The 25,805-nt window shown below is 41.6% G+C and overlaps 1 protein-coding gene across 1 annotated transcript in view; it reads right to left on the bottom strand.

Annotated features, from left to right (window-relative positions):
• The window catches only part of GRM4 (glutamate metabotropic receptor 4), a 590,062-nt gene that overhangs the window by 239,349 nt on the left and 324,908 nt on the right, over positions 1-25,805 (bottom strand). The window contains exons 7-9 of the mRNA XM_077295492.1: positions 24,615-24,815; positions 5,434-5,570; positions 1,942-2,895 (exon numbers count right to left, since the gene is read on the bottom strand). Coding sequence (XP_077151607.1) covers positions 1,942-2,895; positions 5,434-5,570; positions 24,615-24,815 — 1,292 coding nt within the window. The remainder of the gene's footprint in view (positions 1-1,941; positions 2,896-5,433; positions 5,571-24,614; positions 24,816-25,805) is intronic.

The following is a 25,805-nucleotide window of genomic DNA, read 5'->3' as shown; positions in this document are numbered from 1 at the left end:
GTAACAACCTTTTGTGTGGCACCGTATCAAAAGCTTTGGAAAAGTCCATATACACTACGTCCACTGGGTTCCCTTGGTCCAGTCCGGAACTTACCTCTTCATAGAAGCTGATCAAATTAGTCTGACATGAACGGTCCCTAGTAAACCCGTGCTGATACTGGGTCATAAGGTTATTCCTCATATGATGATTGCAATATATTAAGATGATACAAATTTTGATGGGAGCAGTGCTTCTTTAAGGTGTCTCTTCAAATCCACAGTAGTTCCATTTATTATGGGACATTTTATATACGTTATATCTGTCATTGCAGATCTATCTATAAATCTATCACTCAAGTTAAGTAATGCTACATAGACAAGTGGATGAAGAAAAACGTTATTACTGTGTTGTATATTGGTAATTGCCACAGTATTTGAACCTGGGAAGGTTACATCAGGGATTCCATTCATGAAGGTGAAATGGGAGGAGTGTTAGAAGGAAGAAACTGGGGGGACCAATTTATCAACATTGACACTGTATAGGATGGGCTCTTTATACAGTAGGTGGAATACACATCACTGAGGATGTCAATGAGGGAGCTGAACAACTTTGGCCATGAAGCCAGAGCACACTGCCTTTTGGGAAATGTACCTACATATGAATACCAAGGTATTCACTGAACTAGTCACACATAGTAAAATACAAAATACATTTTATTTACCATAATTAAAAGTGTTTTAAACATACAGTACATACAGTACTTCACAAACATGAGTTTCAAAGACCGAGGGAGCGGTCATGTTGGTCCTCACATTATATTATTGGTAAGTAGTGACACTTTACTTTTCTAATAAAGTGAATACTGACCCCTTTTATTTGGATTTACATCACATTTACTTGATCCTTCCTCTTTGAACCTCATGTTTGTGAAGTATGTTTAAAAATGCTTTTAATTACGGTATGTTCAATAAAATGTATTTTATATTTTATTATGTGTGAATAGTTCAGTGAATGCATATGTAGGTATAAATATTGGAGTAACTCTCCTCACTTTTCCACATACTGATGGAGAGACTGATATCAATAAGTCTCTAGCCAAAGTGAATATTTATGTGTTTTTTGAATAGTTTTGGGAAATGTAGCCTGGAGGCACAGAAGAAGAGCTGGCAGAAAATTCAGAAAAACATTAACAGACCACATGTATTGCCTCAGGGTACTGAAAAGAATATAACAAAGGGGTGGGAAATATCGGTGAGTTTGAGAAATCATTGCCGGCATTGCCAGATACAAATAAATATTTTATTGTATTTTTTTATATACATATTTTTTTTAAATGCCCCAAAGAACTTCTTTAAGATTGGCCGGCATATACCTTGTGACAACCTCCAAGTAAGTGTAGTGGTTCAACAGGACTGAAAATCAAAAAATGTCTGACTGCCAAAAAAAGTCACTCATGGCCATGTTATGTCAAGTAAAAATCCTTCCTTGAACTGGCATGGCCTGCAATACCAAACTATTCCAACAGACAAGAGTAACACTGTAACTACAAAAAGGAATACCTTATATTCTTATCCCCAACAACCACTTTATGTTCACTCGGCAACATTCAATCATTCAAAATGTAAGATGGCATCCTTATCCTTGCTCGCGGTCTTTATCAAATTGCATTCTTTAAAACAACGTAGTGAACATTACCCCATGCATAATACTCAAAGACATAGATTACAAAAAAGTCTGAAGAAAATGTCTGAGGACTTCATGAGCTAAATGATATATTTCTGAATCTCCAAGCCTATTAGATAAAGAAACTATGAGATTATTTTCTACTCCAATATAAGTCACAATAAATGCCAAAAATGAATCCTCACAACCAACACCAAAATTACATTGCGTCATGCTTGTTATGTGCATGCATCACTATTATAAAATGAAAGGCATGCAATAAAGTGTGCCTTCTTTACCTTCTCAGCAGACTGAGCAGTGCCAAAGAAAATTGGAATGAAGGCCAGCCAAACAATGCAGGTGGTATACATGGTGAAGCCAATAGGCTTTGCCTCGTTAAATGTCTCAGGAACTCCACGGGTTTTGATAGCATAAACAGTGCAGGTTACCATAAGAAGCATGCTGTAGCCCAAAAGACAAATGAGGGAAAGGTCCGAAATGTCACATTTGAGCACTCCTCTTGCAAGTTGTGGGTCTGGTGTACGTTGGTTCTCATAATCCACTATAGGTCGAGATGGGTCCACAAAAAACCACACAAGCACACCCAGTAATTGGACAGAAGAAAGGCTAGCAGTGATAACCAGCTGTGAAGATGGGCTGATATATTTTGGTGCACTAACTGATCTTTTACCCTGTTCAAAAATACGATATATTCGGTTAGTTTTTGTGAGCAATGCAGCATAGCTAATGCTCATTCCCAGGCCCAAAAATACCCTTCTCAGTGAGCAAGTTCCATAGCCAGGTTGGGCCACCATAATAAAAGTGTTGACATAACATAAGAAAATACCAGTTAGAAGGACGTAACTTAGTTCTCGACCAGACGCCTTAACAATTGGAGTATCGTTGTATCTCATGAAAGTGCCCACTACAATTAGAGTTGCTAAAATGCCAAGCACAGCAAGAAGTAAGGGCACTACAGCCCATGGAGAACTCCACTCAAGCTTGATCACTGGAATGGCAGTGCAGAATGTGTGGTTCTCATTTGGTCTCATATGGATAGGGCATCTCTTGCAGGTGTAGGCATCAAGTTGGTACTGATAACCTTCACATTTTTCACAATGCCAACAGCAGGGCATTCCTTTTACCACCTTCTTCCGCTCACCTGGAAGGCAAGGCTGGCTGCAAACGGAAGGGGGGATCTGGAGGAATTGGTAAGAAGCAGAATGTGTACCAGGCCAATGCATACGGTCAATCTTGACAACAATTAATTGGTAAAGAAAGAGAAAAGAAGAGGAAAGCATAAATTAGTTTAGTGCATGCATGTTTAAAATAAAATGACAATGATACAAAAGTTAAAATAATAAGATATAAGCATTACAGGTGATTCTCACAAAATTAGAGTATCATCAAAATGTTAATTTATTTCAGTTCTTCAAACCAAAAAGTGAAACTCATATATTATATAGAATCATTACATATATAGTGATCTATTTCAAGTGTTTATTTCTGGTAATGTTGATGATTATGGTAATGATAAGTGATTATCTCAGAAAATTTGAATAATTAACAAAAAACACCTGCATGGTCTTCCTAAGCATTTAAAAAGGTCCCTTAGTCTGTTTCAGTAGGCTCCACAATCATGGGGAAGACTACTGACTTGACAAATGTCCAGAAGGCAGTCACTGACACACTCCACAATGAGAGTAAGCCACAAAAGGTCTTTGCTAAAAAAAAAGCTGTCTGTTCACAGAGTGCTGTATACAAGCATATTAATGGAAAGTTGAGCGGAAGGAAAAAATGTGGTAGAAAAAGGTGCACAAGGAACTGGGATAACTGCAGCCTTGAAAGGATTTTTAAGAAAAGGCTAATTAAAAAATTTGGGGGTGATCCACAAGCAGAGGACTGCTGCTGGAGTAATTTCTTCAAAAGCACCACACACAGACGTATCCAGGACATAGGCTACAGGTGTCACATTCCTTGTGTCAAGTCACTCATGACCAATGGACAACGCTAGATGCGTCTAACCTGGGCCAAGGAGAAAATGGACTGGACTGTTGATCAGTGGTCCAAAGTGTTGTTTTCAGATGAAAGAAAATTACCATTTAATTTGGAAATCAAGGTCCCAGAGTCTGGAGGAAGAGTGGAGAGGCACACAATCCAAGCTGCTTGAGGTCTAGTGTGAAGTTTCCACAATCAGTGATTGTTTGGGGAGCCATGCCATCTGCTGGTGTAGGTCCACTGTGTTTTATCAAGACCAAAGTTAGCACAGCTGTCTACCAGGAAATTTTAGAGCACTTCATGCTTCCCTCTGCCAACAAGCTTTTTGAAGATAGAAATTTAATTCTCCAGCAGGACTTGGCACCTGTCCACACTGCCAAAAGTAACAATACCTGGTTTAAAAACAACAGTATCACTGTGCCAGATTGGCCAGCAAACTCACTTGTAATGACTCTATATAATATGAGTTTCACTTTTTTGAATTGAAGAACTGAAAAGTATTAACTTTTTGATGATCTTCTAATTTTGTGAGAAGCACCTGTAGATCACATTGCAATATTTCCAAGACAGTAACATTTTCTTTATTCTTTCTCTGTATATTAATATTTTTTTTGCTACTTCATCCCTTTGCTCTTTAAATGTTTTCCACCTTTAAAAAAGTGGCTCACAAAATACAGAACTCTTGAAAAAAAATGTAATTTATAAAGCTAGTGTAAAACCAAAAAATAGGATGAAGACTTTGTGAGCTAAATGGTACACTTCTAAAACATCAAAATAATTAATTTAAGAAACCATAAGATGATTTTCCACTCCATTATAATAAGTCATAATAAATGTCAAAAATGAATCCTCATGACCCACCAGAAAACCGCAATGTTACATGCTTGTTGTTTGTATTGACCACTACTATAAATTAAAGGGAATGCTTTTAAACCTTCAGATATGGGGATAATCTTCAGGTTAATAACGTTATTAACCTGCCTAGAGGCTACTCTTACCCGAACGCTGCAGGGAGAAAATGACCTTTATTCTTCCAGGCAGCATTCAGGTTTCAGTCACGGAGGCGGCATAGGCATGGGTTCAGTCACTGTTCTGACAATGCAGAGCAGTTGTAACAACGGCTCCGACCCAGAATGACACTGGCTCTGACTTGGGGATGGCTGTAAGTCAGCACCAAAGGCACGGTTACCACAGCCGCTCTGTATACTCAAAGTGGTGACTGAACCCGCCGCCCTGTGACTGAAACCCGATTGCTGCCAGAGAGAATAAAGCTCATTTTCTCCTTTCCAGTGTTTAGCTTCGTGCAAGTGCTGGGCAGGTTAGTAAGGCTATTAACCTGCAGGTTAATAGCAATTTTTCTGGGGACAGGTTCCCTTTAAAGGCAAGCAATAAAAGTTTGCCTTCTTTACCTATTCAGCACGCTGAGCAGTGAAGATTGGAATGAAGGACGACCAAACAACACAGGTGCAATATATGGGGAAACCAAAAAGTTTTGCCTTGTTAAATGTCTAAGGAGTAAGGAACTCAGGATTTTGATATTACTTATTCACACTACTAATGTAGATGGCATGGGACATTTAGCTCAGTGATTGGTGGCAGTGGTGATGTGCACTATCAACATGTCAATACCACCGCAGCCAAAACACTGAGATGGAAGCTGCGACAGAGAGCTGGCGCTGGTCCCGAGGAGGGTTAGTACTATTTGATTCTCTTATTTTACAAGTACTTAGAGATCCATTTTTTTAAGTTGGAAAACTCATTTTATTTAGACAATTCCTTGATTCTTATCTTACTTTGAGATGAAGATGATCAGCCCATTGTCCAATCACTTTGTATTCAGGGGTTCCATTGTAGATCTGGTACTGATAAATTTCATAGCGACCTGGAGCATCACCATTCTCATTAAAGGTCACTGGTGTGCCAGCAATTCCTAAAAAGTGATATCTGCTTGAGTTACAAGTAGTATATACAACAGAACAAGAAAAAAGTGGGCCTGATTCATAAAGAGTGGGCCTTCAAGAGGGGGCGTGCTGGAGTCAGAGACTCCTAATTCATAAAGAGGTGTGCCATGCCAGAAATCTTACTGCAGTCAGGTATTGGAGTAAGATACCTGGTGTAGGGAATGCCACAGCTTGTCATGAATTGGACAGATTGTGGCGCTGCGCCCTCGCCACACCCCTGTCCCATTTTGTCAGAGCTGGGAGAAAATGGCCAAAGTTGCAAAAATGTCGTGCAACTCTGAATTGTGCATACATTTTGCAACTTTTCAAAGCTTTTATGACATAATTCTGTTGTGAAAACTTTGATAAATTGGGCCCAGTGTGTTATGTTATTGCTAGGGTTACATAGCAACTTTGGCAGCGACACAGATTGCACAGCCAAAGATTGCTACCTGTCACTGCCACATAGCTGCACAATGTAGGTGAATGGGGTTGTATTGTCACCCTTTGTGCACTGCGACTGCAAAAAGCAAGTTGCAAAAAGAAGACTGGGTTTGACTTTTGGCAACTTGCTTGTCAAGGTCAGGGTACACTAGAGGTCATAATGCGACTCCATTCACCTGTATTATGCTGCAATGTAGCCAAAGTGCATAGCGATCTTTGGCCACGTGACCTGTGTTGCAACCAAAGACGCCGTGTACCTCCAGCTCTATAGAGACTGCAATAAACAAAATTCCAGTACTCATGCTATGTACATATTTTTAGGATATATCATCATTTTTAATTACAATTACATCAGTAAACATCAGATGAAATTGCGGTGGCACAATTGATGGGATACAGCAATTGCAGGTTGCTAGAGTTTTTTTCCTTTTGTATATAAACATGATTAATTTCATAGGTGTCCTACTACATTTCTCAACATGAAATTTTAGCACCAAAAAGAAAAACTTATGGATAGTGTTGAGCGATACCTTCCGATATGCAAAGGTATCGGTATTGGATTGGATCGGCCAATATCCAAAAAATATCAGATATCGCCGATACCGATACCCGATATCAATGGGACACAAAATATCGGAATGGTTCCCAGGGTCTGAAGGAGAGGAAACTCTCCTTCAGGCCCTGGGATCCATATTCATGTATAAAATAAAGAATAAAAATAAAAAATATTGATATACTCACCCCTCCGGCAGCCCCTGCTCTTAGCGGTGCCTCCGTTCCTAAGAATGCCGAGTTAAGGACCTTTGATGACGTCGCGGCTTGTGATTGGTCACGTGACCGCTCATGTGACCGCTCACACGACCAATCACAAGCCGCGACGTCATCGCAGGTTTTAAACTCGGCATTCTTAGGAACGGAGGCACGTGAATATGGATCCCAGGGCCTGAAGGAGAGTCTCCTCTCCTCCAGACACTGGGAACCATACGCACCACACACTTCCGATTCCGATTTCCGATACCGCAAAAATATCGGAACTCGGTATCGGAATTCCGATACAGCAAATATCGGCCGATACCCGATATTTGCAGTATCGGAATGCTCAACACTAGTTATGGAGTTTATGGAAATCACAGGATTGACAGACATGTTAATGATATACAAACGTGAAAAAAATGGAAACAAAAATTTTAAAACATCCTATTTTATTCAGCATCCAGTATGAGCACAACACACAAAAATATACAAACTTACACACCTGGCATGCTTTTAAAGGGAATCTGTCACCACATTTGACCTATCTAATGGTGATAATGTGTGCAAAACTGTAAAGCGCTGCGGAATATGTTAGCGCTATATAAAAAAATAAAGATTATTTATTTATTTATTATTTATCTAAAATATTAATAAGACCATACAGGCTATAAACTGCTGGAAAAAGTCCTATTTGTTTGTCTCATGCCAGCTGTGTTTTTGCTGAGAAATCATCTTTTATCACTTTATATAAGTGACCTATTCCAAGCTCTGGGGTGAATGGTATCAGGAGACAACTCTGCCCCCAGAGCTTATTTTATATGAAGGGGTAGTTACCAGTGTGACATATAATGGCCACTCTCTGGTCTCCTGATCTCACTGCAGAGCTGTGTGTGATTATACCTAACATCTGCAGGTCCCTCTCAGCTTCAGCTTCCAGCTCACAGGCAGACAGGGTTGCAATATTCTGACAATACAGCAGAGCTGAAAGATAACCAAAAATGTGTTTGCAAGAAGACAAATTTCATTTCTCCTGTTCCGTGTTGGTTACTTGTCTCACACTGGGACCACCTCCATGTAAAATAGTCTCTGGAGGCAGAGTTATCTCTCGGCACGATCTGCTCTGACGCCTGGAAGGGGTCACTTACATTAAGTTATAAAAGATGGTTTCTCAGCAACTAGACATCTGATATGAGACACACAGGGAGGACTGTTTTCAGCCGTCTATAGCCTGTATGACCATATTAATTGTTTAGATAGGTTAAATGTGGTGATAGATTCTCTTTAGTGAGTTTAATAATGTTATGCCATGCTAAATCCAGTTGTGCACACAATCATCAAGATTCGCTGCTGGCAGCTCCCTTTGCAATAGCTGAATAATGACGTCGAATAATGACGTCTGAGATGTGCTCAATGGCAGATAAGTCAAATCATAGTAGCACATCTAGGCCATGCAGGTGCTCACAGTAGCATGAGCAACATTCGACCCGGTGTTGTCTAGTTAAAAAATGGCTTGTGGGATACTTTTACGCTCCCTCATGAAGGCTTCTTCAAGGCGTTGCCCACATAGTCTCCAGACAAATCTTTAACTATCTTTGTGTCCAAGACAAAAGCAGGATTCATTGCTGAAGAGGATAAACCTCCATTTTAGTCTTAGTTGCCAACTTTCTATGCACCACACCATTTGAGAGCAGTGGCATAAGGTCAATGGAACTTCTGTCAGAATTTGGCTGAGAAGATGATATCCAGAGTGTCAGGGGTAATTGTACAAGTCTTATAAAAAGGGGTCAACATTGTAAACAATGAGTCTTTGCATTAATTTAAAGTTTAAAAATATTTAAAATGCAAAAGCATTTACATTTGTAACCAATGGAAAAGCTTACTAAAAGATTTAAAAACATTGATGTAGAATCATTATAAAAAACAAAATTGGTCTGAGTCTCAAACTTTTTGGCCATGAATGTACATGGAATTAAGACTGGTCACAGTGGAAGCAGTAGTTCAGCCATTTCTCCAGTGTTCCAGGAGCCATTTCTCAACACTACTTAGCTCTGCTAAGTTACACATGGTACTGTAAGCAGTCTCTTTTGCTCAAAACGTGCTACCATGGCCTGCATGCAGCATCTCTGCACTTGTCTCCCATCAAGCACATCTGGGACGTCATTAATTGGCAATTGGAAAGGAAGCTGCCAGAAGCAGATCTCGATGACTGGTCTGCCCAAGTGCTTTTAATGTGTCAGAAAATTCCTAAGACAACCATTAACAAAGTCATTGATAGCATGTCAACACATGTAAGTGCGTACTGTATAAAATGAGATGTTTTAAAAATTTTGTTTCCAATTGTGCATCATTTGCATATTACTATCATGTCTATTGATCTTGTGATTTCCAAAATGCCTTTGTAGTGATGCAATTTCAACAATCAGGAGTTTAAATATATTAAAAGATCATAATGCGGACATGATAACTTCTTGACTGGTGAGGGATCTTTTTTGTCTTGAATTGAAGATTCTAGGGAACTTGAGGGACTTTTCTTAGGAAGTCAAATTTGTTATTGTTTGTCTTATGGTCTGTTTACACGAACTGACCAATGCCACAATATGACTGTCAAACCTATTATGATCAGCGGTCATTTTATAACCTGTTTACACAGGTAGAACAATGTATTTAATTTGCATTGAGCAATTTGTAATAGCTCAATCAGTGCGCAAAGGCTGCCAATGTTCTCAGCAATGTGAGTCTCATTTACATAGGACATTGCACTGCAGACAATCATGATATTTTGTGCTGCAGAGGCCATGCAAGTCTCATTGAAATCTCTAAGTTTAAAGAGAAATCCTCCTTTAAGTTTTTATTTCATTAATCAGTACCACACATGAAAATAACCAAAATTGGAATATATATTATCCCACAACCCCAAACAGTCGTTCAACACTTTTAACTCCCTCCTCTGCCCACCACTGCCCCCTCCGACTTCCCTAATCGTCTTCCCTAATCGGCAAGTCTTTGTTGTCCAACTACTACAACCCCTTTGTATGAGAGACCAATGCCCAAACCCCATAACTTCACTCTCCAAAATCTCTGGAGGGGAGCTTGCTCATCTTCTCTCCAAATCACACCTCAAAACTTGTGTACTTGACCCCATCCCATCCCACCTCCTCCTCAATCTCACCACCACACTAATCCCATCCCTAACCCATCTCTTCAACCTTTCACTAACATCTGGTACCTTCCCCTCTGCCTTCAAACATGCCACAATCACACCTACCCTCAAAAAGCCATCCCTTGACCCAAGCGGTATGTCCAGCTATCACCCCATATCTTTGCTCCCATTTGCATCCAAACTCCTTGAGCAGCACGTCCATGCTGAACTTTCCTCTCACTTTGCATCTAAGTCTCTCTTCGACAACCTACAATCTGGCTTCCGTCCCCACCATTCCACTGAGACTGCCCTGACCAAAATTACTAACGACTTACTTACAGCCAAAGCTAACAGACAATTCTCTATACTCCTCCTCCTAGACCTGTCCTCTGCCTTCGACACAGTTGACCACTGCCTCCTACTACAGGTCCTCTCTTCCTTTGGGGTCAAAGACCTTGCCCTATCTTGGATCTCCTCATACCTTGCCAACCGCACATTTAGCGTTTCCTACTCCCATACTACCTCTTCATCTCGCCCTCTCTCTGTTGGTGTCCCTCAAGGCTCTGTCCTAGGACCCTTACTCTTCTAAATCTATACACTCGGCCTGGGACAACTCATAAGGTCCTATGGCTTCCAGTACCATCTATATGTCGATAACGTTCAGATCCACCTCTCTGGCCCAGATGTCACCTCTCTGCTCTCCAGAATCCCAGAGTATCTATCAGCCATATCCTCCTTCTTCTCCTCTCGCTTCCTCAAACTCAATGTGGACAAATCTGAACTAATTATCTTTCCTCCATCTTGCGTGTCTTCCCTACCTGATCTATCTATCAAAATAAATGAAATCACACTTTCCCCTGTCCCCAAAATATGCTGCCTCGGAGTAACCCTTGACTCTGCCCTGTCCTTCAAACAGCACATCCAAGCTCTCGCCACCTCCTGTCGCCTCCAGCTCAAAAATATTTCCAGAATCCATCCTTTCCTCAACCCACATTCTACCAAAATGCTCGTGCATGCCCTAATCATCTCCCGCCTCGACTACTGCAACATACTCCACTGTGGCCTACCTTCTAACACTCTCACACCCCTCCAGTCCATCCTTAACTCTGCTGCCCGACTAATTAATCTCTCTCCTCGACACACTCCTACTTCCCCTCTTTGCAAATCCCTTCACTGGCTCCCAATTTCTCAGCATATCCAGTTTAAATTACTAACACTGACCTACAAAGCCATCCATAATCTTTCTCCTCCGTATATTTCCACACTAATCTCTCAATATCTTCCCTCACGTAATCTCTGGTCCTCCCAAGACCTCCTCCTCTCCTCCACGCTTATTCGCTCCTCACCCAATCGCCTCCAAGACTTCTCCCGAATATCACCCATCTGTTATGAACTGGTGGTTTAGGAGCAACATGGGACGTGCTCTGGAGGAGGTGGTACCTGTACTAACCGCAGTTCCTGAGCTTAACACAACACTAGAAGTAGCCGTGGGATGTTCCTTTCACTCCCTAGACACCTCGTTACAGCCGGAGGACTAACTACCCCTAAAGATGGAAACAGGATAGCTATCTTGCCTCAGAGAAAATCCCCAAAGGAAAGGCAGCCCCCCACAAATATTGACTGTGAGTGGAGAGGGAAATGACATACGCAGAATGAAATCAGAATGTAGCAAAGGAGGCCAGTCTAGCCAGATAGATAGAACAGGACAGAATACTGTGCGGTCAGTATAAAAACCTAGAAAAATCCACCACAGAGTATACAAAAATCTCCACACCTGACTAAAGGTGTGGAGGGTAAATCTGCTTCCCAGAGCTTCCAGCTTAACTGAATAAATCCATATTGACAAGCTGGACAAGAAAAAACATAGAAAGAGCTGAACGATTAAGTCCACAATATGTGGACAGCAAAAGAACAAGCAAGGACTTATCTTTGCTGAACTGGTCAGAATATCAGGGAAATCCAAGCAGAGATGTGAATCCAAGCAGGAACCATTGACAACTGGCCCAGGCTGAAGGATAGAGCCAGGATAAATAGCCGAGCCAGAAAGACGATCAGTGGAAGCAGCTGCTGACTGCTAAATCCAAGGAGCAGCAGTTCCACTCAAAACCACCGGAGGGAGCCCAAGAGCAGAACTCACAAAAGTGCCACTTACAACCACCGGAGGGAGCCCAAGAGCGGAATTCACAACAGTACCCCCCCCCCTTGAGGAGGGGTCACCGAACCCTCACCAGAGCCCCCAGGCCGATCAGGGCGAGCCAAGTGAAAGGCACGAACCAAATCGGCGGCATGGACATCAGAGGCAACAACCCAAGAATTATCCTCCTGGCCATAACCCTTCCACTTGACAAGATACTGAAGCCTCCGCCTCGAAAAACGAGAATCCAAAATTTTCACCACATATTCCAACTCCCCCTCAACCAACACCGGGGCAGGAGGATCAACCGAGGGAACAACGGGCACCACATATCTCCGCAACAAAGATCTATGGAAAACATTATGGATGGCAAAAGAGGCTGGAAGGGCCAAATGAAAAGACACCGGATTGATAATCTCAGAAATCTTATAAGGACCAATAAACCGAGGCTTGAACTTAGGGGAAGAAACCTTCATAGGAACATGACGAGAAGATAACCAGACTAAATCCCCCACCCAAAGCCGGGGACCAACACACCGACGACGGTTAGAAAAACGTTGAGCCTTTTCCTGAGACAACGTCAAATTGTCTACCACATAAGTCCAAATCTGCTGTAACCTGTCCACCACAGAATCCACACCAGGACAATCAGAAGGCTCAACCTGCCCCGAAGAAAAACGAGGATGAAAACCAAAATTACAAAAGAAAGGCGAAACCAAAGTAGCCGAACTAGCCCGATTATTAAGGGCAAACTCAGCCAACGGCAAGAAAGCCACCCAATCATCCTGATCAGCAGACACAAAGCATCTCAAATAGGTTTCCAAGGTCTGATTAGTTCGCACAGTTTGGCCATTTGTCTGAGGATGGAACGCCGAAGAAAAAGACAAATCAGTGCCCATCCTAGCACAAAAGGCCCGCCAAAACCTAGAAACAAACTGGGAACCTCTGTCAGACACAATATTCTCCGGAATGCCATGCAAACGAAAAACATGCTGAAAAAACAATGGAACCAAATCAGAGGAGGAAGGCAATTTAGGCAAAGGTACCAAATGTACCATTTTAGAGAACCGGTCACAAACCACCCAGATAACAGACATCTTCTGGGAAACAGGAAGATCCGAAATAAAATCCATGGAAATATGCGTCCAGGGCCTCTCAGGAACCGGCAAAGGCTAAGCAACCCACTAGCGCGGGAACAGCAAGGCTTGGCCCGGGCACAAGTCCCACAGGACTGCACAAAAGAACGCACATCCCGCGACAAGGAAGGCCACCAAAAGGACCTAGCAACCAAATCTCTGGTACCAAAAATCCCAGGATGACCAGCCAACACTGAAGAATGAACCTCAGAAATTACCTTACTAGTCCATCTATCAGGGACAAACAGCTTCCCCACTGGACAGCGGTCAGGTTTATCAGCCTGAAATTCCTGAAGCACCCGCCGCAAATCAGGGGAGATGGCAGAAAGAATCACCCCTTCCCTAAGGATGCCAACCGGCTCAAGGACTCCAGGAGAATCAGGCAAAAAACTCCTAGAGAGGGCATCAGCCTTAACATTCTTAGATCCCGGAAGATACGAGACCACAAAATCAAAACGGGAGAAAAACAGGGATCATCGAGCCTGTCTAGGGTTCAGTCGCTTGGCTGACTCGAGGTAAATCAGATTCTTATGATCGGTCAAGACCACAACGCGGTGCTTGGCTGCCTCAAGCCAATGTCGCCACTCCTCAAATGCCCACTTCATGGCCAACAACTCCCGATTGTCAACGTCATAATTGCGCTCCGCAGGCGAAAACTTTCTGGAAAAAAAGGAACACGGTTTCATCAAAGAACCATCAGAATTCCTCTGAGACAAAACGGCCCCTGCCCCAATCTCAGAAGCGTCAACCTCAACCTGAAAAGGAAAAGAAACATCCGGCTGACGCAACACAGGGGCAGAAGTAAATCGGCGTTTAAGCTCCTGAAAGGCCTCAACCGCCGCAGAGGACCAATTCGTCACATCAGCGCCTTTCTTCGTCAAATCGGTCAGGGGCTTAACCACACTGGAAAAGTTGGCAATGAAACGGCGATAAAAATTAGCAAAGCCCAAAAATTTCTGAAGGCTCTTCACTGATGTGGGTTGAATCCAGTCATGAATGGCTTGGACCTTAACAGGATCCATTTCTATAGACGAGAGAGAAAAAATAAAACCCAAAAAAGAGACCTTCTAAACTCCAAATAGGCACTTAGACCCCTTCACAAATAAAGCATTATCACGAAGGATCTGGAATACCATCCTGACCTGCTTCACATGAGACTCCCAATCATCGGAAAAAATCAAAATATCATCCAAATACACAATCATGAATTTATCAAGATAATTGCGGAAAATATCAGGCATGAAGGACTGAAATACAGAAGGAACATTAGAAAGCCCGAAAGGCATCACAAGATATTCAAAATGGCCTTCGGGCGTATTAAATGCAGTTTTCCATTCGTCACCCTGTTTAATACGAACAAGATTATATGCCCCTCGAAGGTCAATCTTAGTAAACCAACTAGCCCCCTTAATCCGAGCAAACAAATCAGAAAGCAAAGGTAAAGGGTATTGGAATTTGACCGTGATCTTATTAAGAAGGCGATAATCAATACAGGGTCTCAATGAGCCATCCTTCTTGGCAACAAAAAAGAATCCCGCTCCCAATGGTGACGAAGACAGCCGAATATGCCCCTTTTCCAAAGACTCCTTGACAAAACTCCGCATGGCGGCATGCTCTGGCACAGACAGATTTTCTAAATTTCTAGCAGTATAATTCTGCCGCTTCCTGACCCTGACATAGGGCCAACAAGGTTTTTTCTGCATGATCCACAGAATTAGGTTCGTCATACAATAATCCGAGCTCTTGAAAAAATGCATCTACATTAAGCAATGCCGGATTCCCTGATTCAAGGGAGAATGCCCAGTCCTGAGGGTCACCACGCAGCAGAGAGATGACAATCTTAACCTGCTGAATGGGATCACCAGAGGAACGGGGTTTCAAAGCAAAAAACAATTTGCAGTTATTTTTAAAGTTCAAAAACTTAGATCTGTCCCCAAAAAACAAATCAGGAGTAGGAATTTTAGGCTCTAAAGCTGGAGTCTGGACAACATAATCTTGGATACTCTGTACTCTTGCAGCAAGTTGATCCACATGAGAAAACAAACCCTGTACATCCATGCCAGCACCAAAATCCTGAACCACCCAGAGATTAAGAGGAAAAAAAAGACAAAACAGACTGCAAAAAAAAAATGGCTCAGAACTTTTTTTTCCTTCTTTTGAGATGCATTTAAATCATATTTGGCCAGTTGTACTGTTATGAACTGGTGGTTTAGGAGCAACATGGGACGTGCTCTGGAGGAGGTGGTACCTGTACTAACCGCAGTTCCTGAGCTTAACACAACACTAGAAGTAGCCGTGGGATGTTCCTGTCACTCCCTAGACACCTCGTCACAGCCGGAGGACTAACTACCCCTAAAGATGGAAACAGGAAAGCTATCTTGCCTCAGAGAAAATCCCCAAAGGAAAGGCAGCCCCCCACAAATATTGACTGTGAGTGGAGAGGGAAATGACATACGCAGAATGAAATCAGAATGTAGCAAAGGAGGCCAGTCTAGCTAGATAGATAGAACAGGACAGAATACTGTGCGGTCAGTATAAAAACCTAGAAAAATCCACCACAGAGTATACAAAAATCTCCACACCTGACTAAAGGTGTTGAGGGTAAATCTGCTTCCCAGAGCTTCCAGCTTAACTGAATAAATCCATATTGTCAAGCTGGACAAGAAAAAACATAGAAAGAGCTGAATGATTAAGTCCACAATATGTGGACAGCAAAAGAACAAGCAAGGACTTATCTTTGCTGAACTGGTCAGAATATCAGGGAAATCCAAGCAGAGATGTGAATCCAAGCAGGAACCATTGACAACTGGCCCAGGCTGAAGGATAGAGCCAGGATAAATAGCCGAGCCAGAAAGACGATCAGTGGAAGCAGCTGCTGACTGCTAAATCCAAGGAGCAGCAGTTCCACTCAAAACCACCGGAGGGAGCCCAAGAGCAGAACTCACAAAAGTGCCACTTACAACCACCGGAGAGAGCCCAAGAGCGGAATTCACAACACCCATCCTCTGGAATTCAGTGCCCCAACACATCCGGTTATCCACTACTTTTGGATCCTTCAAAAGAAACCTGAAAACCCATCTCTTCAAAGAAGCTTACAGCCTGTAAAGACCACACAGCCAACTCAACACCATTGGAGCTACTGCAACCCTTGACCTACTGTCTCCTTCCCCATAATCCTGTAGAATGTAAGCCCGCAAGGGCTGGGTCCTCTTCCCTCTGTACCAGTCTGTCATTGTTAGTTTTGTTTACTGTAAGTGATATTTGTATTTTGATGTAACCCCTTCTCATGTACAGCACCATGGAATTAATGGTGCTATATAAATAAATAATAATAATAATATATCTTATCATGGAAATATGATTCCCTCTCTTTCTGGATTGACCTTTTATTCTCAGTTCATGGGTAAAATCTGTACTCTGTGAACAGATTTTCCCATTACTGAGATAAGAAAATTACAGTTGGTGCTTTCAAAATTCTATGTTAAGACAAATTCTGAAAATACAATTCACCTAAAAACTTTATGAACACCACAAATAATTTCCTATCTCAGTATTGAGAATTGAGAATTTTGTTAATGAATGGAGGAGAAAAAAGCGGGTTTCTTTAACAGGAAAAATTACAAAGTTTCTTATTTTCACGTGCACTATTGATTACTGAAAAAGAAAAGTAAAATGATGGTTACTCTTTAAATTGGACTTTTTAATCAAATTTTTCTGGATAAAATTCAAAATTTGAACTGGATAAAGGATGTAATAAAGCTGTAGAACGAAATAAACTTTTTATTTATTTTGTCTCTGATGTGGAAATATTAGTAATCAAAATATTAGGAAACTAATGAAAACTTTTGTTAAGTCCTAAGTGGGTTTTATTAGATAGATTTCACTGGGGGATGTACGTCTTCCCTCTATACGAGCTGCCTGTAACACAATGGAGAAAGAACATAGCATTGGTTTCTCAATGTGTGAGATGTAATCATAGAGCTCTGATCTCCTGGTATAACCTTCTGAATGATTAGAAAATGCAGTTGAGTTTAGTTGTGTCACATTACAAACCCTTCTATCAGCTTTTGTCCTCTAATGACACTGTCAGCTCTACTGTACTGCATCTCTCCCCACTGCCTGTCCAGAGATGCGTCACACTTACAGTTGTGTGAAAGTGTTTACCCCTTCTGGATTCCCTATTCTTTTGCATGTTTGTCACACCTAAGTATTTCAGATCACTAAACATATTTAAATATTAGTAAAAGATAACACAAGTAAACACATAATGTGGCTTTTAAATGGAGGTCTTTAATCATAAGGGAAAAAGAAATCTAAACCTACAGGCCCCTGTGTGAAAAAGTGGTTGACTCCCTCCAAACACCTCTTAAAACATAAATTAACAGTGGTTTATCACATCTTTGGGAAGCTTAGTTCAAATTCCCTAGTCACACCCAAGCCTGATTACTGCCACACCTGTTCTCAATAAAGAAATCACTTAAAAAGGACCTGCCTGACAAAGTGAAGCAGACCAAAAGTTCCTCAAAAGCTAGACATCATGCTAAGATTCAAGGAAATTCTGGGTATAAATGAGAAACAAAGTAATTGAGATCTATCAGTATGGAAAAGGTTATAAAGCCATTTCAAAAGCTTTGAGACTCCAGCAAGCCACAGTGAGAGCCATTATCCACAAATGGCGAAAACATGGAATATTGGTGAACCTTCCCAGGAGTGGCCAGCTGACCAGAATTACCTCAAGAGCGCAGCAACAACTAATCCAAGAGGTCTCAAAAAACCCCACAACAACATCCAAAGGTCTGCAATCCTCACTTGCCTCAGTGAAGGTCAGTGTTCATGATCTCACTATAAGAAAGGGATGGACAATAATGGCCTGCATAGCAGAGTTCCGAGACAAAAACCATTGCTCAGCAATAAGAACATAAAGGATCATCTCAGTTTTGCCCCAAAACATCTTGATAATCCCATAGATTTTTGGGAGAATAAACTGTGAATTGATGAGACAAAAGCTGAAAATTTTGGAAGGTGTTTGTCCCATTACATCTGGCATAGAACTAACACAGCATTTCAGAAAAGGAACATCATACTAAAACAGCAAAATATGATGGTGGTAGTGTGATGTCTGGGGCTGGTTTGCTGCTTCAGGACCGGAAAGACTTCTGTTTACCAAAAAATCCTGAAGGAGAATGTCTGACTATCTGTTTGTAACCTCAAGCTAAAGCACCACTTGGGTTATGCAGCAGGATAGTGATCCAAAACACACCAGCAATCCCACCTCTGAATGGCTTAAGAAAAGCAAAATTAAGTGGAGTGGTCTAGTCAAAGTCCTGACCTTAATCCAACTGAGATGCTGTGACATGACCTTGGAAAGGTGGTTCATGCTTTGAAACCCTCCAATGTGGCTGAATTACAACAATTTTGCAAAGATGAGTGGGTCAAAATTCCTCTAGAGCATTGTAAAAGACTTATTGCCAGTTATCGCAAACGCTAAGGGTGGTCCAACCAGTTATTAGATTTAGGGGGCAATCGCTTCCACACAGGGCCCTGTAGGTTTATAATTTTTTTCCGTTAATAATAAAGAACTTCATTTAAAAGCTGCATTTTGTGTTTACTTGTATTATCTTTGCCTAATATTTAAATTTGGTTGGTGATCTGAAACATATAAGCAATGCATGACAAACAAACATGCAAATGGATTTGAAATCAGGAAGGGGGCAAACATTTTTTTCACACAATTGTATGTCACATCATCTTGTAATCTCTCTGCAATGAGAGAAGAGCTGGGTGTAATTACATATCATACTGGATCAGCTAGCTCTTTTCTCACTGCAAAGTGATTACAAGTCTCCCTTTGCATAACAAACATAAGTTTAACTCATCTCCAGACAGTTGGTCAGTCTGTATTTTTTGATTATTGATTGTTAATTACTGTCTAAATAAAATGTATAAAGTTTTTTAATATTTTCTTCATATGATCTTTTATGTATCAATCCTTTATATGATCCACTCATCTCCAGACAGGCAGAGTGAGAAAAGGTGTAGTACAGCAGAGCTGACAGTGACGTAGTGGTGGAGAACTTACAGAAGAGTTTGTAATTTGACACAGCTATACTTAGCTGTGCTGCCTCTCTCCCACATTGACCTTAACATACAAAAAAACCCTGTTTGGGAGAGAAGAACAGACAAATTGCGGCGCCCTAAGTGCGTAAACACAATATTATAGTCTTTAAAGGGTGCACAATTTTATGCACTCACCTGATAAAAGACTGAAATGGCTTTAGATTATGTATCCTCAAAATTCCCTCTGAGATACTTTTCAATATACAGGGCTTGCAGCTTGCCTCGGGTGGATCCAAGTGAAAGAGCCAGAGTAGGGCTCACACAGGATGAGTTATTCAAGAAAAGCACATCCAGCCCATGAATGGCAGCGCTTCCCAGGACTCGCATCCAAAGATTATATTTTATATTTTTTTATTTCATAACTTTTATCCCAGCCACACCCCAAATCAAGTTTCTGAGGCTGGGATAAAAGTTATGAAATAAAAAAATATAAAATATCATCTTTGGATGCGAGTCCTGGGAAGCGCTGCCATTCATGGGCTGGATGTGCTTTTCTTGAATTACATTGACCTTAACGGAAAGGTATTAGTCATCCATCCTCTAATCTCCCTGCACTTTCTAATTATGCAGGAAGTTAAACTGGACATAAGAGCTGTATTATAACATCTCACACACTGAGAAAGCTAAGCTATTGTGGGGCGTTTTCTATTGTGTTACTGCCTGCTTATGGTTTGTCAGCATTATACAGGGAGAAAAAGTACATGTCCCAGACAAAAGATTTAGCACAGCTAGGCACTCACCAAGCCAATTAAAAGTAAAGTCCTGTATTCCATTCCAAAAATGTGGATCCGTTAAAGCGTTGGACTAATGCAAAATGGCAATTGTCCACATTTTTCCTCCCTGCACTCCTTTGATTCCCTGTAAACCCTGTCCATGTCTCAAATAATGGAATAAAGTACTTTACTTTTAATGGACTTGGTGATTGACGCTCTCTTTAATCTTCTAGCTGTATTCCATTATAGTTATAAAGCCACTTGGATCCAAAGAAGCGTTGGACTAACGCGAAACAGCCGTCGTCCACATTATTTCTCCCTGCACTCCTCTTTTTCCCTGCAAACCCTGTCCATGTCCCATAGAATGGAATAAAGTACTTTACTTTTAATCGATTTGGTGAATGCCGCTCTCTTTAGGCTATGTGCACACGATGCGGATTTAGTGCGATTCCGCAGCGAATTCTTCCGCACAGAAACGCTGCAGATCCGCACTGTGATTTACAGTACAATGTAAATCAATGTGAAAAAAAAAAGCTGTGCAGATGGTGCGGAAAATTCCGCAAGGAAACGCTGCGGATTTAAAAGAAGTGCATGTCACTTATTTTGTGCAGATCTGCCTTGTTTCTGCACTCTTTAATTATAGAAATCCGCAGTGGTAAAAACTGCTGAAAATCCACACAAAATCCGCATCAATTCCGCATAAAAACCGCACAAAATCCGCATAAAATCCGCGGCAAATCTGCACCTGCGGATTCTGCCAGGAGATGCGGATTTTGTGCAGAAAATCCTGAACCCCATTCCGCAACGTGTGCACATTACTCTTTTTCTAGCTGTATTCCACTATTATTATTATTATTTATATAGCACCATTAATTCCATGGTGCTGTACATGAGAAAGGGGTTACATACAGGGTTATAAATATTGTTTACAGTAATCAAGTTTACAGTGACAGACTGGTACAGAGGGGAGAAGACCCTGTCCTTGCGGACTTACATTCTATGGGATAGTGGGGAAGAGACAGAAGGTCAGAGGTGCAGCAGCTCTGGCGGTGGTGAGGGGGCTGCTCTGGCAATGGCGAAGCGGCAGAATGGTTATTGCAGGCTGTAGGCTTTCTTGAAGAGATGGGTTTTCAGGTTCCGTCTGAAGGATCCGAGGGTGGTGGATAGTCGGACGTGTTGAGGCATGGAATTCCAGAGGATGGGAGATATTCGGGAGAAATCTTGGAGGCGGTTGTGTGAGGACCGAATAAGTGTGGTGGAGAGTAGGAGGTCTTGGGAGGATTGGAGATTACGTGAGGGAAGGTATTGGGAGATTAGTTCAGAGATATAGGGAGGGGACAGGTTGTGGATGGCTTTGTAGATCAGTGTTAGTAGTTTCAACTGGATTCGTTGGGGAATTGGGAGCCAGTGGAGGGATTTGCAAAGGGGAGAAGCAGAGGAGTAGCGAGGAGAGAGGTGGATTAGCAGGGCAGCAGAGTTGAGGACAGACTGGAGTGGTGCAAGAGAGTTAGCGGGGAGGCCACAGAGTAGTAGAGTAGTGCAGTAGTCGAGGCGGGAGATGATAAGGGCATGCACAAGAGTCTTAGTAGATTGTGGGGTGAGGAAGGGACGGATTCTGGCAATATTTTTGAGTTGGAGGCAACAGGAGGTGGCAAGAGTTTGAATGTGCGGTTTGAAGGACAAGGCAGAGTCGAGAGTTACCCCGAGTCAGCGGATTTCAGGTGCGGGAGAGAATGTGATGCCGTTTACCATAATAGATAGATCAGGTAGGGGAGATACGTGAGATGGGGGAAATATGATGAGTTCGGTTTTGTCTACATTGAGTTTTAGGAAGCGAGAGGTGAAGAAGGAGGATATGGCTGACAGAAACTCCGGGATTCTGGACAGAAGAGAGGCGACATCTGAGCCAGAGAGGTAGATCTGAGTGTCGTCCGCACTCAGGTGGTACTGGAAGCCATGGGACTTTATGAGTTGACCTAGGCCAAGGGTATAGATGGATAAAAGTAGGGGCCCTAGGACAGAGCCTTGAGGGACTCCAACAGAGAGAGGGCGGGATGAGGAGGTAGTGTGGGAGTGGGAAACGCTAAATGTGCGGTAGGAAAGGTTTGAGGCAATCCATGACAGGGCAAGGTCTTTGATGCCAAGGGAAGAAAGAATCTGTAGCAGTAGGCAGTGATCGACTGTGTCAAAAGCAAAAGACAGGTCAAGAAGGAGGAGGATGGAGAACTGTCTGTTAGCTTTGGCTGTGAGTAAGTCATTAGTAATTTTTGTCAGGGCAGTTTCGGTGGAGTGGTTGGGGTGGAAGCCAGATTGGATGTTGTCAAGGAGAGAGTTAGATGAGAGGTGGGAGGAAATTTGAGCATGGACATGCTGCTCAAGGAGTTTTGAAGCAAACGGGAGCAGTGATATGGGGTGGTAGCTGGGCATAACAGTTGGGTCAAAGTTAGTTTTTTTGAGGATGGGTGTGATGGTGGCATGTTTGAAGGCAGAGAGGAAGGTACCAGAAGATAGCGATAGGTTGAAGAGATGGGTTAGGGCTGGAATGAGCATGATAGTGAGGTTGGGGAGCAAGTGGGAGGGGATGGGGTCAAGTGCACAGGTGGTGAGGAGTGATTTGGAGAAGAGGCGAGTAAGCTCTCCTTCAGTGATGTTGGAGAGGGAGGTTATTAGGGAAGGGCAGAGGTCTGATATATGAAGTGGTTGGGGACGTAGAACAGTTAGGGTTTGCCTTGTTTGGTCGATCTTGTTTTTGAAGTAGGTGGCAAAGTCCTCGGAGGAGATGAGGGGAGTTGGGGGTGGCAGTGGTGGGCGGAGGAGGGAGTTAAATGTGCTGAACAGTTGTTTTGGGTTGTAGGATTGTTATATGCTGAGCAACGCATACCAGTCGGCATGCCGATAATTCATTAACCTGGCTGCAACATAAATGCATGAATACCAGAGTTACTAGTGCCATGATACTTCTTCCATTTTCATCAAAATGATTTAATAACACCAACTTGGACTTAACAATAGTCAAATACGGTACTTTGATTGCTAATATCTCCACAACGGAGAGGCGAAATTTTAAAAAAAAGTTTTATTTCACTCTGCAGCCATTATTACATCACATGTCCATTTCAACATGAAAAATTTAGTGAAATTAGCTTAAAGTCATATTTTAAATCAACCTTTTCTTTTTACCTTCATAGTTTGTCTGCATAACAGGTTATACATTTTATACATTTTGCAACACTTAATATAGAATTGTAGAAATAAGAATAATATTTACTAGTGCAATTGTGTGCTATCGTGTGCTTCATATTGGCTACATATACCAACATTGTTAAAAACAAAAGTGAACAATACTGCTTGAAGGAACTGTCATTTAAATTTAACCAGGTCATACCCACTTGTACCCATCACAAAGCAGACTTAAAGTGGTGAATCTTACATGTCAAGTTTAATAGGCTCTACTAAGCTGAAATGTATTTCTCGTTACCAATTTATTTTTGTGCTTGACTATATACGTGGTATATTATGGACTTTCTACCAGCCTTTACACTTTATCGCTCGAGTCCTTTGGAAAATCTGCATACGTATTTTCTGTAGTATTTGTAATGTACTTAAGTAATTTAGTATGTGTGTCCTGTTTACCTGTCTGTGTATTTGTCTGACTGACCCATTTATGTCTATTTAAGTATGCATCATAAGTGCCTGCCTGTCCACATTTATGTCTTGGTCCAAATTATTTATCCACTTTTCTATGAATACATCTGTATTTCTAGTGCATACATTCGCCTCAGGTGTAACATTAACAAGAACAATATTTGGATCAGGCATAGTAAGTGAGTTCTTTTTTTTTCTTAATAAGAACTATTTTGACTTTTTTTTACGATTTTACAAGTTGGTATTCATAATAAAGCTTTACACTCCAGAACATACAATGTATTTTGTATTAAACACTGATCAATACACTCGTACAAAACGTTTCCACTAATATGCCATTTATATGTTTTCTTATAGAAATGTTACTTAAAGGAATATTCTATTCTATATACTATTTCCTTAGTATAGAGATACTTTTCCAATAGCCAGATGCCTAACTGCTGGGACACCCACCGATTCAGAGTGTGAATAAAGCGGTGGTCGATCATGCGCACTGTCCAGTGTAGCGCTTGGCTTGACTAATTCTAGTAGTCCCATTGAAAATGATGAATGGAGAAGCAGTGCACGTGATTGACCACCACTCCATTAATACAGGGTTCTTCAGAACACTGGTTCTTGGGATTGCTGAGGGTTCCATCAGTTGTGTACTCAATGATCAGGAAGCTATAACCCATCCTATGGATAAGAAATAACTTCCAAACTTGAGAATACTCCTTTAAGGTGTATTTAGAGAAGCTAAGAATTGCAAATAGTTCTCAGCCTGAATATTGACTCAAGTAAATATGGCAGCAATCACCCAACGAACAAAAAGCTTATTCTTAGGGTGACTGGATCACTTAAGTTAGTGTAAAAAATCACTGTTTTCGGTAGCACATCACTCAATGTAATCAGAGGATGTGCTGCCAATTTCATGATGCTATATGGGACAGAATAATCATGTTAATTGTTTTTACCTGTGAAATTGACATTACGAATATACTTCAATAGTTCAGCTCCATCAACTGGGTCCATGCGGCTGCACAATCCAACACTCCCAGGACATACAGCTTTGTGTATGTTATGAAGGGCATGGGCCATTGCATACACTGCATCAATAACAAATTGTACCTTGCCTTCCTGTTCATAAGCAGATCCCACACCAATCCTCTCCTGATCTGTGTAAAATAGAAATGCAGATAAGTATACATTATATATATATATAATATATGGATTGTAACACACTTGGGCGCTAGAGAGCGCCATGGCAGTGATATAGGCAGACACAGTCCATATAAGGAAAACGTGGGGCTTTATTTTCAGCCAAAATTTAGCAACTAAAGCAACCGAAAAACAGTAAAGACTTGCCCGGCTAGGCGTTAACTAATACACCATACCTGATACAGGAAAGATATATATCTTGGTACCTTGGTATCTCGAAAGCTTGCAATTTGTTACCATCTTTTCAGTTAGCCATTAAAAGGTATCAACCACTGAGGACTCTCAATTCTAAATATTTTTCTACACCATACCTGTAACTCATGCTACTAGGGATGTATGCAGGGCTTCGTTCTCCGGCAGCTCAGCGTCTAGCACAATTAACCGATGTGCATATCCTTCTCATTACAATACACCATATCAGCTCGGAGGCTGTGTCTCGTTGAAGCTTTCTCCAGCCTTTTCTGTGTCTTTAATGAGGCGACATCTCTCAGCTGAGCTAACTAAGCCTCCTGTACTACCCATACTACAGTAGGAGTGGGAGTGATTAATCCCATTACAAAATCCTCCTCATCACTCCAATAAAACCCTGCCTGGAACTACCAGAAATAAAATGGCACACCACCTAAGCTGCTGCACCAACCAGTACTACCCGGTTTTAATATTTCACCCAGCTTATACAGCTCTGGAAAAAATTAAGAGACCACCACATCGAAACCCTGTCATGGGCATCCCAATCTCCAGACCTGAACCCCATTGAAAACCTATGTAATCAAGAGGATGATGGATAGTAACAAGCCATCAAATAAAGAAGAACTGCTTACATTTTTGTGTGAAAGACTGGTGGAAAGCATGCCAAGACACATGAAAGCTGTGATTAAAAATCATGGTTATTCCACAATATACTGATTTTTCAACTCTTCCTGAGTTAAAACATTAGTATTGTTGTT

The sequence above is a fragment of the Ranitomeya variabilis genome, chromosome 3 (genome assembly GCF_051348905.1).
Source record: "Ranitomeya variabilis isolate aRanVar5 chromosome 3, aRanVar5.hap1, whole genome shotgun sequence".
In the NCBI taxonomy this organism is placed as follows: domain Eukaryota; kingdom Metazoa; phylum Chordata; class Amphibia; order Anura; family Dendrobatidae; genus Ranitomeya; species Ranitomeya variabilis.
This window is presented reverse-complemented; position numbering and strand designations above follow the sequence as displayed.